The sequence below is a fragment of the Parus major genome, chromosome 17, assembly GCF_001522545.3.
Source record: "Parus major isolate Abel chromosome 17, Parus_major1.1, whole genome shotgun sequence".
Lineage (NCBI taxonomy): Eukaryota > Metazoa > Chordata > Aves > Passeriformes > Paridae > Parus > Parus major.
In genome coordinates this window covers 7730596-7746872 of record NC_031785.1, presented here as the reverse complement: position 1 = coordinate 7746872, position 16277 = coordinate 7730596, and the positions used below count along the sequence as shown (strand labels likewise).

At 48.8% G+C, this 16277-nt stretch overlaps 1 protein-coding gene and 1 long non-coding RNA gene across 2 annotated transcripts in view; one reads left to right on the top strand and one right to left on the bottom strand.

Annotated features, from left to right (window-relative positions):
• LOC107212102 overlaps nt 1–4185 on the top strand; it is a 4727-nt gene extending 542 nt beyond the window's left edge. Inside the window, exon 2 of the long non-coding RNA XR_001524390.2 lies at nt 2902–4185. This is a non-coding gene — a long non-coding RNA (uncharacterized LOC107212102). The remainder of the gene's footprint in view (nt 1–2901) is intronic.
• The window catches only part of ASTN2 (astrotactin 2), a 252911-nt gene that overhangs the window by 20921 nt on the left and 215713 nt on the right, over nt 1–16277 (bottom strand). The window contains exon 20 of the mRNA XM_015644984.3: nt 7761–7902. Coding sequence (XP_015500470.1) covers nt 7761–7902 — 142 coding nt within the window. The remainder of the gene's footprint in view (nt 1–7760; nt 7903–16277) is intronic.

The following is a 16277-nucleotide window of genomic DNA, read 5'->3' as shown; positions in this document are numbered from 1 at the left end:
TCATTCTGTGGGGTGGGCTTCATTCTGTGGGGTGGCTCTGCTGGAGCAGTGAGGGTTTGGATATGAAATGGAAAAGCCAGAGGGGTCACTGCAAGCTGCTGCCTGGGGAGGGAGGTGCAAGGGACACTGCCATGGGGGACTCCAGGTGCAGCACCTCGCTGGGCATCAGCAGTGTTTGGGACATCCTGTTCCCTGTGTGCTCTCGGCTGCAGCAATGTGGAAAGCCCAGAGTTTATCAGCTTGCTTCACCTGCCAGTGTGGGTCTAAGCAGCTGCATGATCCCACACTGCTCCACCAAACACCTCCAAATTCACCCACACACCCAGAGGCTGCTTACATCGGGATCTGGCCATGATTGTACCTGTGGGCTATGCAGTGAGGGTTATGGGGTGATTGGTGTTTTTATGGGGCTATGAGGTACCTGCTGTGAGACCTCAGCAAAGTGAGATGCCCCAGCCCCAGGTCCAAAGCTATAAAGAGCATGGACAGAAATGCACCCTGGTCCTCATCCACCCATCTCTGTGCCCTCAGGAGGACAACACCCGTGGGGATGCAACGCCACAAGACATCCACCAACCTAATAAAGACCCCAGACCCAGAGGGGAGGGACACAAGGGGCAAAGAAAGCCATGTAGGGCCAAGAGTACAATTTGTGGCAGCTGAAATGGCTTGAAATCCTTCCCCTTACATCAGCAGTGATGTGTCAAAACACTGAAGGAGTATTTTGGTTTCAGTTGCTTTGTCTGAGAGGCTCCCTCAGCAGTCTGGGGTGGGTCTCCTGGAGACCAACCAGCCCTCCCCAGCATCCTCTGCCCCATGTGAGAAACTGGGGTGTGCAAAGCCTCCTGTATGCAGGACACATCCCCACAGACCCTGGCCAGGAAGGCTGGAAGACTGGGATGTTGCAATGATGCAAACCAGAGGGAAGGAAAACATGAAAGTATCCCAGCCCTGTGGCAGGGCCCTCTCTTTGGGGTTGTGCAATGAGATTAGGAGCTGAGGCCACTCCTGTAGCTGCAGGGCAGTGAGAGATGCTCGGAGGGAAGGAGAAAACTTGCACACTCCAGACCTTGCTCAGGCTGCTGCAGCAGAAATCTTCCCTGGTAGAAATCAAGAGGAGAAAAGATGGAAGACAAGCAATAGACCCTGGTCCAGGGGTATGAGAGCTCAGAGCTGTGGCAAGATGTGCCCAAGCCCAGCTCACTGCCCAGGTGTTTGGACGAACACATCCCTGTGACCCAGCTTTGAGCTCCCTTCACTCCCATCCTGCCAGGGCAGTGCCTCCACACCAAACTTCATCCAGAGAAAACAGAACCCCACTGACCCCTCCATCCAGCACTCCTTGAACAACCAGCATCCCACAGACCTTTTTTACTTTTTTAGAAACTTTTACATCATGACATAAGCTTTGGCTCCAAGGGTTTTTAGTGAAAGCCAGGGTATTTTTTTTCCCCCTTCTCATAACAGAAACCATATTGCTGTATAATCAAATTTATCTCATTCCTGGTGAGGGAAGCAAGTGTGTGTGTGTGAGGTGACCAGGAGCAACGAGCTGCTCAGCTCTAGATCACTGATGAGCTACAGCCATCTCACACCTCTCCCTTCCAGTTCCCTTTGCTAGGATATGGCCAACATTGCCCTTCTCCTCACTCCCTTCTTCTCTACAAGATAAAAAAAAGCAGGGTGTGTCCTTTGTTGCTTGTGTCCTGGAAGGGGAATGTGTCCAAACCGTGCTGTAAGAATCAAACCAACATGACCCTCAGCTTCCCAGCCTTCAGGACGAGGGTGCTGTGCACCATGGAGACCTGATGAACAAAACAAACTGCTCCAAGGCAGTAGCACAATGCAGGTTTGGCTGGCTTAGAGCAAATCAAAGCCAGCAACGCCCGTGTTGATATTTATATCACAGCTCTTGCACTCCCTCTCCCATTAGCCCATGAGATAAGACTTGGACGTGTAGCGGCATTAGGTTTCTACACAGTCAGGAATAAGAACACTCTCCAAGTCTGTGACTAAAAGGGGTTGGTGATACAGGACTGCTGATGGGAAAAAGGTGGAATTGTAATGATCCGTTTGTCTACCAGCAAGCAAAGAGGCCAAAATCTTCTTCTCCACCCCATTGCCATTTCCCAGGAAGAATCCTATATTGGCACACTCCCCCAGCTGCAATATCCCACATAAAAACCCCTCCATGCCTCCTCTCCTCCTTCCTTTTCCTCACTACATCACTGCCAGCCTTCCTCCAGCCACCTCCAGAGGGACAATGTGAATGTGTCTGGACCCAGGCAGGTTTGGGATTTAGGTGCTGGCAGTTTTTAGGGACAAAACCAATAATGTTGTTTCAATCTGATTGTCTTGAAAAAGGGGCAGAGAGGAGACAACCATGGAAGGCAGCAAAAGCTGTTCTGTTGCTCTCTGCAGCATGAGGTATGAGAAGAAGCTCATATGAGAATTTGGGAAAGAAAACATGGTCTTTCAGCAAAAAGGTGTGAGATACCCATAAACTTGGCAGATACTAAAGAGGAAGGTTCTACTGAGGTCAGAGAAAGGCATTTCCTGATCTGTCCCAGCTGGTTAAGTGCTGGTGGCAGAGACAGATCAGAAGGAAGATACAGAAGGTACAAACACAACTTTTAGAAGGGTGATGGCAAATAGTCAGGGTAGCAACAGTGCAGCAGCACCTGGAAGCTTTGGTCAGAGCCACCCAGGCCAGGCTGGACACAAAGACAGCACGAGAGAGATTAAAACCTGAGTTTTTAAAGGGAACAGGTAAGCAGGTGATAATGGAAGTGAGACAAAATTATGTCCTTAAATCACTCAGCAAAGTAAGTGGTGAAGTTGGGAAGAGCCCCCAGATCTGACAGGCCACGAAAAAACCATGAATGTCTCTGTGGTTTTTAGACAGGTGTCCTCCTGATGCTGGAACCTCAACAGGAGCCCAAGCCACCTCCAAAAATCAGTGCAGAGAGATGACACCCTTCTGCTGAGCTCTGACCTCCCTGTACAGACCATCTTTCATGGGGCCAATCCCCCTGCGAGCCACACACAGTCCAGGTGAGCCCAGAGGGTTCTGTGCTGGACTCACTTCAGCAAAAACAACCACACACCTGAGCCAGCATTTGGGCAGCCTGGCTCTGCCACAACCCCAGAGTGCTGAGGAAGAATGAGCCTGCACTTGGACTACAGGCCTAGGATTTAGCAAACACTTGTTCAGCTCCTGACTCGCCTTGTTTGAGCTTCCGCAAGCCAGGAATGCCTGAGGAGAAACTGCAGCCATGCTCCGCTTGGCTTTGGGAAGCTGGAGAGCTCGTGGAATGGGAGAGGTGGATCCAGTGAAGCAGCACAGCTCCTGTGCACACAGGGGACCCGGCCAAGGGCTATAACAGATGTGTTTTAACCCATGCCACTGAGCTATTTGGGATCTGTCTCAGATTGCTCCAGCCCTCATTCACGTGTCTTCCTGACCAAAGACCAACAACAACAATTAGCATCATATAAGGAGCAGGGGATTGCTGCCAGCATTAACACACTCTTGAGCACCAAGGCTTTTCCATTCCACTTTTTATCCCAGCTCTGCACACGGCAGAGGTCACTCTGCATTAATCAGCCTTGCTCCGGGCCAGCTCCTCCAGCACATTCAGCCTGTGGGATTGCAGCCGCTGCCTCTCCATGCTCTGATGGCTTCTCTCTGCTCCACACCTCTGCCTTTTTCCTTGAGCTCACCGAAAAAAGGGATGTTCCATGTTATCCCAAGCTGAGCCTACAGACTCTACAGAGTGACACTGCCCGGGCAGGACATGGTGCTGGGTCCTGGCTGCAGATGAGAGCCTCATGTTGTCATTCTGAACTCTGACTAAATCCCCTTCCCTCCAACAGCAGCCCTGAATCTTCAACCCCTAGGAAGAGGTTTCCACCTTTCCAACACCCCCTGAAACGTGCTCTCCCAGAGCCTTTGGACTGGTTCATGATCACCCTGGGGAAACCCCATCTGAGCCAGCAAAGGGAATGTAAAGTCAAGACTTCTTCACGGCATATAAGCACACTCCAAGGAAAGGCTCTGGAAGGAATCCTGATGACTTCCATATTATTTCCAGTAAATTTTGTGCTGATTCTTGGCACAAACACTGGAAATGAATAGGCTAGGTCAGGAATGTAAATAAAGTGAAACATTGGGATTTAATCTAATCTATAATTATAGTATCTGTGGCGCGGGGAAGAGGTTGGTGTGTTTGTACTGCAGCTCCATTGAGGAGCTGGAGGGGGCTTTCATTTCCATTTCCAGAATTTCCCTCTTTGGCTGGGGTCTCCCCAGGAACCTGGAGGGAGTGTGCTGGGCTGGCAAGGCTGCCTTCTGGTAGCCAAGCAGGTACAGCTCAGCCATGAGGCATCCCCAGGCACTCCCTGAGCAATGCGGTGAGAGCTGAGATGGATGAGCTGGGCTGAAGGCTCGGGGAGGCTGTGGGGTGCCCAGGGGAAGCTCCTGCCTCCTCAGTGAAGAGATTGGATGGGTTTGTGGGATGCTCAGTCCTCCAAGCTGAATTTGATCTCTGAGGCAATCCAGAGCCCTTTCTCCTCACTGTTGTTTTGGTTTTGGTTCATCACAAGCTGCCTGTCAAAATCTGGTGCTCCCAAGGCTCCCAAAACATCCATCTGAGTGGCACTGGCTGCTGTCCAGGCTGGCTGCTCCATGCAAGGTGAGCACTTCATAAACACATCAAACATCTCTCCCTCTGCCCTCCTCACCTCATCCTCTTCCAGATCCACCTGGGAGGAAGCTTGACAGACAGCTCTGGTCGAGCTGACCTGGGGCGGGGGAAGCAATCTCTTCACCATTTCACAAGAATATAAAATTTCTACTTTTTAAGAACCTCAACAAAACTCCAAAGTCTTCAAGGACCATCCTCAGTATCCTTGTGTAGGCCCATGGGAATACAGTCCATGAAAGCAGCATGGAGCTCCATGGCTGGGCACCCGTGTGTGGCAGACTGGCAGGGCTGTCCACACGTGTACACGAGCCTTTGGAGCATGTGTCTTTGTTGACATGATCTAATTTCCCTGGAAAACCCTCTATGCAGGGACTGGCATCTTAACCCCAATGTGTTAAAGGCAAGGGGAAGAAAAGGGCTGAGAGGCAACATATTTTCATCAGACTGAGACTGCAAAGGACAAAGAAATTAGTTCTCCTTTTGTTCATTTATGTTTTGGAATTACAGAAGTCTCAAAAGCAAAGGAATCAATCAGGCTTTGTTTATTTGTTTGCTTGTTGAACATTTTTTGGGTTTGTTTTCATACTCCAGCCCAGCTTTGATCTCAGGCTGGTCGTACTCCAAATGAATGGTCCACAGCAGAGGGTAATTGCTGTAGGTACTACAGAAGAAAAGGGACAGAATGTTTAACACATTTACAGGGCAGAAGAGACTTCCATGATCTCCCAGTCCCCTTGCTAAGGTTATGTGATACCCTCAGACTACCACAGAAGCAAATAATTTGGTTTTCAAGAGCTCTGATATTACAGACCATGTGCTTACCTCCAGCCTAGAAAACAGCACAGGGCCCTGCGAGTGGCTATAATCAGGATTATACCCAGCCCAGAGCTATTATAGATAGCTATTTTTCCACAGAAACAAATGAAAGAAGCAGAAGAAATTCAATTTAAGAAATGACCCCGTGCCCGTGTTTGTGTTGTTGTTCTGTCTGTGCGGGCGCAGAGCAGCGTTAGCCTCACATTTCACTGCTCTGGCTTTCCTCACGCTGTGTTGCAACCCTGTGGACATCTGAGCAGAGGGATGTTTCATGGGGGTGCCTGTGTATCTGAGAATGCTCAGAAAACACGCTTGGCAGGGCCCAGGTTGGAGAAGGTGGGTGTGTGTTGGGCAGACAGGACCTACAGCAGCTCATGCCAGCGTGGAGCAGGAGGTTGTCAGCCCATGCTGGAGCAGGCAGCAGCAGCCAGCGAGGAGGGGGTGCTGTGGTGTGCACACATGTCATTTTTTTGGATGCCCAGGACTGTGGGTCTGTGCCCCAGAGGTGCCCAGACAAACATGTGCCCGTCCATGTGTGCTGTGGGCACCTCTGTGAGCACTAGCTGTGGGACAGAGCCAGAACTGTGTGTCACCCTGGGGGCTGTCCCCACACAGGACAAGCTCCAGAGCTCCCTGGTGCCAGGGCACTGCTGCCTGCTGGCTGCCTGCAGCCCTGGCTCCTCACAAAAGCTGCTGTCCCTTGCCCAGGGGCACCCACAGAGCAGGAGCCACCCCCAGGACACAGGGCATTGCCAACCCTGCTGACCACCTCCACGGCAATGTGCCTTGGGGCAGGGAAGCAGAAGCCTGGCTTTGACCACAGGGATGACAAAACCCTGGACAAAGCCCTCTGCCTTCCACCCAAGGCTCTCCCAGCCCTTTGCAGACACCAGAAATTAGATCACAGAGCCCCTAAAGCGACGGGTGAGTGCAATTACCCCTGCCTGGCAGATAGGGAAGATGCCTTGGCAGCCCAGGCTGCCCAAGAGCCAGACCTGCTGGCTCCCAGCTCCACGTGCTCACCACGGCAGCAGCCTCCATCAAAACCAGTGGCTCTTCCCTCTCCCAGTGCCCCTGGCAGGCGGGAGCTGAGAGCTCACAACGGGCCAGTTTTATGGGCGTTGGGTTGTTAGCAAGCTCTGTGGCTCCTCCAGCCTCTCCCTGGCTTTTCAGAGCAGCCCAGCTCCCAGAGATATAAATAATTATATTTATGCATTATAGATATTTAACAAGAAAATGTCTGATATCATTAAATGGCAAGAGGCATCACTTGGAGCCCACTCCTGGAGACAGCCCTGCTCCAGGGATGTGCAATAAAGGCTATGGAGGCTGTCAACATACTTAACTGGGAGGCGGTGGAGGGAAAGTATTAATCAAGGTCTTAAAAAGTTCTCGCTGACAGACTATTTGCCAGCTCTCACTTTAAATGCTTTTGTGGTCCCATAAAAAGTTTCATTACTCACTACAAAATGTGTTTTAATTATTGCAGTCGCTCTGACATTAAGCCCTGGGTGTTTCTCTCTTGCTTACTCTGTCTCTCCTCTGTCTCCTTGCCTCTTTGCTCTATTTTTCCTCTCTTACTGATCTGACTCCTGACCACCCTTTCAAGACAGAGGATGCCCTGGCTAATGAGCCAGGTTGGAAAGCCCAGACCCTGTCCAAATGATACTAAGGGAGAAGTTAAAATTCAGATCTTGACATTATCCCTTTGCTCTGGAAACTAACTAATCCACAAGGTTCAAACAGAAAATTCAACCCCCAAAAAGTATCTCAGAAGAGTGAAGTGCTCACAGTAAGTGGGTGGTGGACAGAAGGATTTGGTGTCTCTATGATCTGAAGTATGTCCTGCTAAGAGAAACAGCAACTTATAAACACCTGTCACACTTTTGACATCTATTTCATCCCACCAGGCACTTGGCAATCTGCTCCAATCTGACCACATCAGCTCAGTTCATCCATGAGAGACAGCCCTGTCCACCAGGCATGGACCTGGAAACCCAGAATACTGAAAGTAGGTGTTATCCTGGATTATCCCACTGACTCCCAGTGCCTCCAGCACTGCACTGGCAGACACTGGTTTTCCATTTCACCATTTCCATTTCATGTAACTGGAAGAGTCTGACCATTTTCCCTGTGTCTGGTGTAACACTGTGCTGACCAAAGAGGTCAATAACAATTCAAAAACAGCATTGGAGATCCCTCCTTGCTCCCAGCAGCTCCCCACGTGTCTCTCCTTACTTGTACAGACCATCTGGTTCCAGGCACTTGAAAATGACTGAGTAGAGGCTGGTTTCAGGGACATCTCCGTGGCTCCGACCCGCTGCCACACAGGAGGTTGCGAGGCCAGAGAGCAAATCATCCGCAAAGCTCAAGGATTCTCCTGCAGAGCAAAGAGAGGAGCGAGACCAGAGCATCAATACAGGTGTAGAATTACTGCTGACCACTTAAAAATCACTGTAGGAGCACGCAATCAACAAACTCGAGCTGGCTGTGGCTGCAGAATGTCCCAAGTCTGTTTGGAGGATGTCACCTGGAAACACACCTGGGCCATCAGCTGTAGCAGGGACCCTTTGCAGGAATGGGGGCCAGGGCTGTCCCTGCTTGGCCAGCTGCAATCACAGCACGGAGGGGACGTGTGGCCTCACTGCAGACAGAACCACAACCCACAGGTGGGCTACAGAAGATCTGGATGCCTGGAACAGGGATCTCCTGCCCTTGCTGCATGTCCAGCTCTCAAAAAGGGCATGGCCTTTCCAAAAAATTACCTGCCACAGCAAAAGGTGTTTCTGCTATGTTGGACAAACAGTGAAAAAAGACATTTTTAGTGATGGGTGGAATTGCTCTCAATGTGATATTTTTTTTTTATTGTTTATTTTTTTAATTCAATGACTGCCAGTAGCTTTGCATTCCCTTTCATCTGCACTCTGCCAGCTCCTGGAGCTCTGACTGGAGCTCCTTCAGTTGTGCTGAAGAACATTTATTTATAAGCACTCGAAGAAAAAAAACACTAATTAAAAATACTGAAAAACCTTTCTTTTGGTCTTCTGGTTTATAAAGCCTATTAAACACTTAGATCATGACCCAGCTGAAACTGAAAACGCTCCATTTATTAAGGTTTTTGGGCATGACTGTCCACTGCTGTGCAACCTGTCTCCTCGCAGTGGGCAGCCTGTCTATTGGTTAGAGCTCATTGCATTTAATTCCCATTTCACACTGGTGTAACTGAAAGCCTGAGGTACCACGGAGGAAAATAAGACAGAGCAGCTGTCCAGGCTGTGCCTTATTCCCAGTGATTGGAGCAAGGGCTGCTGGAGGTGATAGTTATGCTGGTGTAAGCCAAGCTGGGCCCAGATTGCTGTGCCAGGTACCTTGTGCATGTGGAAATGTCAAGACATCGCAGCAGAGGGAGGAGAAGAATTCTCAGCACTTTGTTTTTCTAAAGGCAAAAGTGACTGAGGAGTACTGAAACCAAGCACCAGTCCAGGTTCTTGATACAGACACTAAGGAATAGTGGTATAACCAGCCCAGAACATCCCACTGTGAAGCTGAATTATCCAGGTAGAAGAAAAAAAATCCCCTCAACCCCAGCCCCCTAAACCACATTTGTGTCTTGTCTCAAAATACACAACTCAGTAACAAATGTCCCCCTTGGCTAGAGAAAAGAGCAGCAATAAATTCTTTTCCTCCCCGAAGGAATCCAAGCCTTAATTATTCATTTTAATGCTCCCAGCACGACTTGTTCTTTCCAAACTTTTTCAGGCAGCTCTGTCACCGGTCTCTGTAGCTCAACCCAGCTCCTGGATGCAGGTCTGTCCCAAATCCCAAGATAACTCAACAGGCAGCTTGGGTTGGCAGCAGGAAAATCCCTGCCTGGAAGTCACGAGCGCTGCCCAGCCTTCAACGAGTCCCTCAGCTCTGGGTTTATGGTTTAAGCAAACAAACAAACCCCTATTACTCATTTCCAATCTTCATTTCCATCCCTTTTCCTACGACGTTGGGTTGGATTGGGGAACTCCCTGTCACCAGGAGTCATTGAGAACAGACTCTGCCGTGACTTAAAAATCACCAAGAAAGAAGGAGGACCAGAATGTGTTGTTGAAGTAGAGCAAGAGGCTTTAAGGCTCTTCCAGCCTCAATAACTTCCCTTCTGAGCAGGAAGAAGCTTTGTGGGGGGACAGATCATCCCATGGATGGATGCTCTGGCACCTCACACCTTCTCCTAAGCAGCTGATGAGGGCTAGGAAAGAAAAGAGCTGGGCAGAGATTGCAGTGAGAGCTGGGTGAGGCCAAGGGGAGATTTGGACTGGACAGTACCCAGGTAGGAGTATCAGCCAGGACATCTCTGCCAGAGAGCACAAGAGATGGGATGGGCTGAGACAGGGAGAGGGTGGAACCAGACTTGCAGGAGACTGGAAATGAGATGGAAAATGTCATGTGCAACCACTGAATCAAAGAATACATTAAGGCCAGGTTGGATGGGGCTTGGAGCAACCTGGTCTAGTGGAAGGGCAGGACAGGCCTGGTGGTTGGAATGAGATGATCTTTCAGGTCCTTTCCAACACAGACCATTCTACATTTAAAACTGCACAGCTAACTTTTTCTAGGGCATGCACTAAAGTCTGAAAGCTCATCTTCTGTGGTCTTTCTGGGTAGTTTTGAGGGAACAAGTTGGCAGGCAGCACTGCCCTGCCACACAGCAGCAGCTGCTACCCACAGTGATCTGGTTTGCCATGGATCAGATCTGCCCAGGCACTGGAGTGCATTTCTGTCCCCCTGCATGGGAGGAAATGAAGGTTGCAGGGTCTGCCAGCGGTGTCTCCACTTGGATTGAGCCAAAACCTTTGCAATAAAATACACAAAGCAAGAGGGTTCATTTCGCCCAATCCTGAACCTCTGGGGAACTCTCCCCTCTTGTTGGCTCTGCAAAGCAAAGGGGTTATAATGAAAACAGCAAAATAGATGTGCTGTTTTGCTAACAAAGATGCTGGAACCTCAGCCCCAAGGCTGGGAGTTCTTCTGGACCTGTAAAAGCAGCAGTGAGATCACTGGTGGTGCCAGGCTGCACAGACCACGGAGCAAAGACAGGGAAGGGACACCTTGGGGACAAGCCAGCTACCCAGAGCTGTCAGTCAGCACAGGGAGCTGCTATTCCATGCTTTGGGCAAAGCAGAGCACATGGGGACTGCATTTGTTCATCTCACAAAAGAAAAGGCAGAGACTGTTCATCCTCAGTGCTCTGAGACCAGCTGAAATGAAATTTCTTAAGCCTTCTTTAGGAGCAGAAAACAAGTTATTCCCTAGATTTAAACTGGGACCTTGTCAGTGGAATAAAGCTAAAGCTTTTGGTGGAATGGTGAGAGAGTGATCATAAATCAGACAATGGTTTGGATTGGAAGGGCCAAGAAAGGTCATCTCCTTTCACCTCACCTCTGACCACAGGCAGGGACTTTCCACTAGACCAGGTTTGTCCAAGCCCTGTCCGACCTGGATTTGGACACTTGGGCCATTTGACTGATCAGTAATGTTGCCCTACCAAGAAAAAGTGATTCTGTAGCAGCAGGAGAACATTGACCCAACTGCATGAGGCCACGTGAGAACTAACTGCACAGTTATCCTCAACTGTGCTCAAGACCAAGGCACAGGAAAAGCAGGAGAAAAGATTTCACAGGGAAAGAACAAAAAGCCCAAATTTACCAATAAAAGCTGGGAAAAAAAGCCAAATAGAGACACACGACTGTAAATACATCAACAGGGCAGGCACTCAAATGGAAAAGGAATAGTTATGTTAATGGGCAGTAATGGCAAGAGGAATTAAATTGGACATGGATAAATGGTTGGTCTACTCCTGCAAAGGGCAAATAACTAAACCATCTTTTAGGAAGGAGTTTGATCACTTTATAAAAGGGATTACATGGATAAGTAGCTTGTGATGGAAAGCAAAGGGGCTTCTTTTTCCCATCTGGACTTGTGTTCTCACACATCCCGCCAGCAAATATAAAGAAGGATTTCAGCCTCCCAAAGCAGCCCTGAAGCACAAACCTTCTAGATTGCCTAAGTATCTTTGCTCGTGTTATTAAATTTCAGAAAGAATCCAAAGGTTCTCTGCAGAGTAAATGATAGCTAAGTAGATCATCTCTGTGGAGTAGGAGATATTTTATTGACCAGACAGACATCTGTGTCCTTCATTAATAGTAATAAATAATTGATGTCACACTAAATAAAGCAATAAGCTGTTACAGATATCAAGGACAAATAACTGGCTCCTCTGAGGATGCCTCACCTGTGTTCACTTCTCAGTAGTAAAAAACCCAGAGCAGAGCTCAATATCACAGTGGAAAATGCCGTGCACAGAGCAAAAAATGTCACTTGCTGCTCACTGATTACAAATGATGGGGCAGTTGTGCTCAGCAATGGGATGCTGACACTCCTAAGTGCAAGGAGTTAATAACCTTGCAAGACTTTCTTCTCCCTCATTTCCATGCCTTCCCAGGGCTGATCTGCCCCAAATCATCCACTTCCCAATCAGCTTTTGAAAATCTATCTCTGCTCTACCTATAACTGTCAGGAAGAGGCAGCTCCTTCCAGGCTGTATTTCTCTTCTCTCCTCAGTGGTACTGCCTTGTCCTCATCCACAGGCATGGCTGTGGTGTTTGGCAAATCTCTTTTTGGTTTTCTAAGCATCTTTTACACTGACACTGGTGGTGTAGCTCTCCTTAAAACAGAGGAAAATAACAGCAAACTTGGAGCTTGCAGATGGGTTCCCATTCTGGGAAGCTTTGCAGACTTCTCCTGGCCACAGCAGGCATAGGCAGGGGTCATCCCACTGGTGGCACTCTGGGATAACCACCCAGGAGCTCAATTCCACCTCTGGAGGAGGAGGAGGAGGAGGAGGAGGACATCCCCAGCTCAGCTGCCTGTCTGCAGGGCTGAGCTGGCAGAGTGCTTTCCAAAGAGCACATTTCTCATGGCAGGAGGCTCAGACGGGCAGGAATGGGGGCTGAGGAATGAAAATGGCTGGGAGCAGGCTCAGACTGCTCACACACAGCATCCAAGAGCCTCAGTCTGCCTCAGTCCTTCCACTGCGGCCGTGCCAGCGCCCAGCAGTTGCGGACAGCAGGCTGGATGAATCACCTATCAACCATCCCACCGAGGACAAGGCGAGCTTCGGCACTGAGTTCAACCAGACTAAACAAGAGAGGGAGGCCAGGAGCCTCCAGGAGGCTCGAGGAGCAAAAGGAAGCTCTGGGACCCTCGCAGGCGTTCCCACACCTTCAGCCCATGTCCCAGTGCCAAGAGCAGCACGGAGAAAACACAGGCGCTGCAAACCAAAGTGGAAATTAAGATGAGAGGAGACCTCCCTGCTGCCATTCACCTTCAAGATTCCTAGAAAGAGCACAAAGGGGAAAGTAGGAAGGCACCAATGTCTCTGTCTTGACAGCTTCTTTACTGGGTTGGATGAAACCAACCCTGCAACGTTACAGGCGCTTTCTCCTGATTGTGGTTTTCTCTCCCTGTCTTTCTCCCCTTTGCTTTTTTTCAACCTGTTTTCAATTTACTCTTGTGGCATCTCTGACTGTGACCTCATTCTGGTACTTAAGGGGGAAGAAAAAAAAGAGAGAGAGAGTGTCCTTTAAAAAAAGAAATGAAAGAAATCATATTTTATTTAGTTTGGTTGGTTTTGAAGCTTTAGCAGAAGAAAGATTAACCTTTTCTGCCTAACTTAATGAAAACAAGGAGAAAGGCTGTATGGATAAATAAATATCTGTGTGGGTATGGAGCAGGCACGATCGTGTTACAGCCCCGGTGGAGCTGTAATGGGGAACAGGCGCGTTCCTGCGCAGCGGCTCCCAATTCCCGATCCATTTTCAAGGAAAGAAAAACAGAGTAGAATGTCAGAGGCCCAAGTGGGCATAAATGAGGGAGCCAAGAGAAGGCAGATGGGGCCCAGCGAGGACCTCCGTCCCCAGCAGTGACCTCCAGAGCAATGCCAGCGCAGCAGATGGAAAAAGAGACCTTACTCCACTTCCCCTTGCCAGGTTTTGGTTCCTGAAATGAAACAAATGGCATACTCAGCCCTCCAAGCCTGTCACCTTTGGGGGTCCTTGCCTCACCCATCTCTTCTCCTGGGGCTTTCCCTCCAAGGAGGGGAGGGTCAGAGGAGGGCTGTGAGCAGAAGGCTTGGACTGGGTTTTTGGATGAGTGGATGTGGAGCACAGGTTTGCAGGGTGGTTCCTCCACCATGAGGTTGTACCTGGGTTTAACGTGCTTTGGATCTGGCACCCAATGGGGGAAGGCAATGAAAGGTGGTTGGTTTGTCTTGGAAATGATGGGCTGATTTAAATTAGTGTAACATAACTTCAGGCGACGGAGCTGTTCCGATTTACATCAGCAGATGGTCTGTCTCGCTGCCTAGATCATTAAAAGCAAACCATCCCTACTGATCCTGGTGGAATGATGTCAAAACCTCCTTCCCTACATGGCTTGCCAGATTATAAAGGAAATAAAAAGGCCTAGTTATTACTAAAAATTTTCTGCCCACATTCTGGGAGCATCCATGCACGCCAGCCTCTCATGTTAGATGGGAGCCTAAATCCCACTCCCCAAACCCTGCAGCCTCAGAAATAATTTCTTTGTCATGGCTTTTCTCAAAGACATCCATCAGGAATCCCTCTGGCTGGGCACAGGTTGTCTAGGCTGAGGCAGAAAAGCCAGTGATTATGCTGCAACTTTGGGCACAGCTTGTGCTTCACTTCCCAACTTGTACAAAAGCGCAAATTGCAGTTCCCTGAGCAGCTTCACCTTTTTGAAGTTATGAATTTTAGAGGAATTTGCTTCCTGTGCTTGTATGCTACCAGATGTATTGATAATGATGAAGAGCTTTCCTCTGGGTCTCCATCTCCTCTAGGTTTCCATCACCAGGTCTTCTGCTGATAGAAGACAGCATTTGTAGATGGCTACACTTAAGGAGCAAGGCTTTAGTTGAGCTAAGAGCAAAAGTTACATTCCAGTGTCACGGAATTCACTTCAATACCTTCGCTGGTGCTCTTCAGGGCTGGAACTTGCATGGAATCACCACGTGGAACAGAAAGATGAGCTGTTCTCATCAAGAGGGCCAGTCAAAAAGAGGGAAATGGTCTTAATTAGCGTGAGCTGCAATGTTCTACCATGCACAAGGTTAATCATGAGTATTCTTCTCTCAGGGTCATCAATAGGGCTCCCTGCTCCTTCATCTGAGCTCTTCACAGACTGCTTATCACAGGTCTTTTACAGTCAATATCTAAAACCTCAGAAAAAAATACTTTTATTCATGTAAAAACACATCCCCAAGGCAGTGTGCTGCTGGAGGAGTGGGAGAATTAAAGCATTTCATTCTGTGCTGTGAGCCCTCCAGGATTTCTCAAGGTTCACTAGGTTGCTAAGGGTCAGCTTCAGCCAGACACGAGCTGACTCTGCTACGCTTGGAGACATCCAGGCATGAGCCAGCTCCAATCTCAAAGCCACGTATTCACATTAGCACGGTGGAGAGTCCAAGTGAATGTCTCTATTCCCTGGAGCTTGTCTTGGGCTCTGCAGCATGTTAAAATAGTTACTTTCTTTCAAGGCAAAGTGGGAACCCATTTGTACTGGGAGTTGTGCAGGCACGAAGCAAAGCTTCGTCCTCAGATCCTTCTTGTCTGGCAGAAGATTTTGTCCATCACCACAGAGTTCTCACTCTCATCACCACAGATCTCATTCCCACCCTCATTCTTGCTTTCTTTCCATATTTAGTGTCTTTTAAATTAGAGATTTTTAACAATGGACCAGTGGTCCAGACCTCTTGGTGGTCCCCAAGGCCTGTAGCAGATCCAAGGAGTTCATGGAGCCTTACATTCACCAGGAATCCCACCAGCCCTGCTCCAGCCCAGAGCCACTCTTCTCCAGCACGAAGCCATGTGTCAGACACTGCAGAGATGGCAACAAAACCTGAACCATAATCTCACTCTCCTGAAGTGCAATACGGCACTCTTGTAGTTCCTGGGGGAAAGAGCTACTATCCAAAAATTTTGGATGCAAACACCGCCCCAAGGGCCTGAGCTCCACCAGTCCAGAGGGCTGGGAGGTTCCCTCTTCTGCTGGGATTGAGATGGCTAAATCTGAAAAGGAGCTCAGATTCATTTCACCATGAGCTATGTCTGAGGACAAATCCTGGGAAGCTTCCTAAAGAATGGCCACGAATATTGAAATACCAGACCACAGGAAGGAAAAGGAACAATTCCAAGAATGAAACTCAGTGTGCAATTAATTGTTAAAAGCATAATTATCCCAGGTGATTTGTCAAATAAAATTCATGTAAACCTATGGTCTGTTCTTCATATCTCCTGGTGTGTGCTTCATATCTCCTTGCACTTATTGGCAAAGTGGAATTTTGGGGCTTTTATATTGCCACTGCTGCCTGACCCTGTTCCCAGCCCTTTCTTACACTTCACAGCCCTGTCCTGGAAAGTGGACCAAACCACTGCCTGTAATGGCAACAAATTTAAAGAAAGCCTTATTTAAATATTTTAAATATCTAAAAATTTTTGGTCCCATTTATTCTAAGTAGAGGTCATGTGCAGAGATGCTGATGAATTAGTGATAAGACTTTGGACCAGCACATTCTGAAGCACTCAGCAAACCCAAGTGCAGCCAAACTTGCAGGCTGCTATCCAACCAAGACTTAAAAAATTGGTCCTCATGGAGGAACCTGCATGGAAGCAGACCTCTTATTTGGCTCTA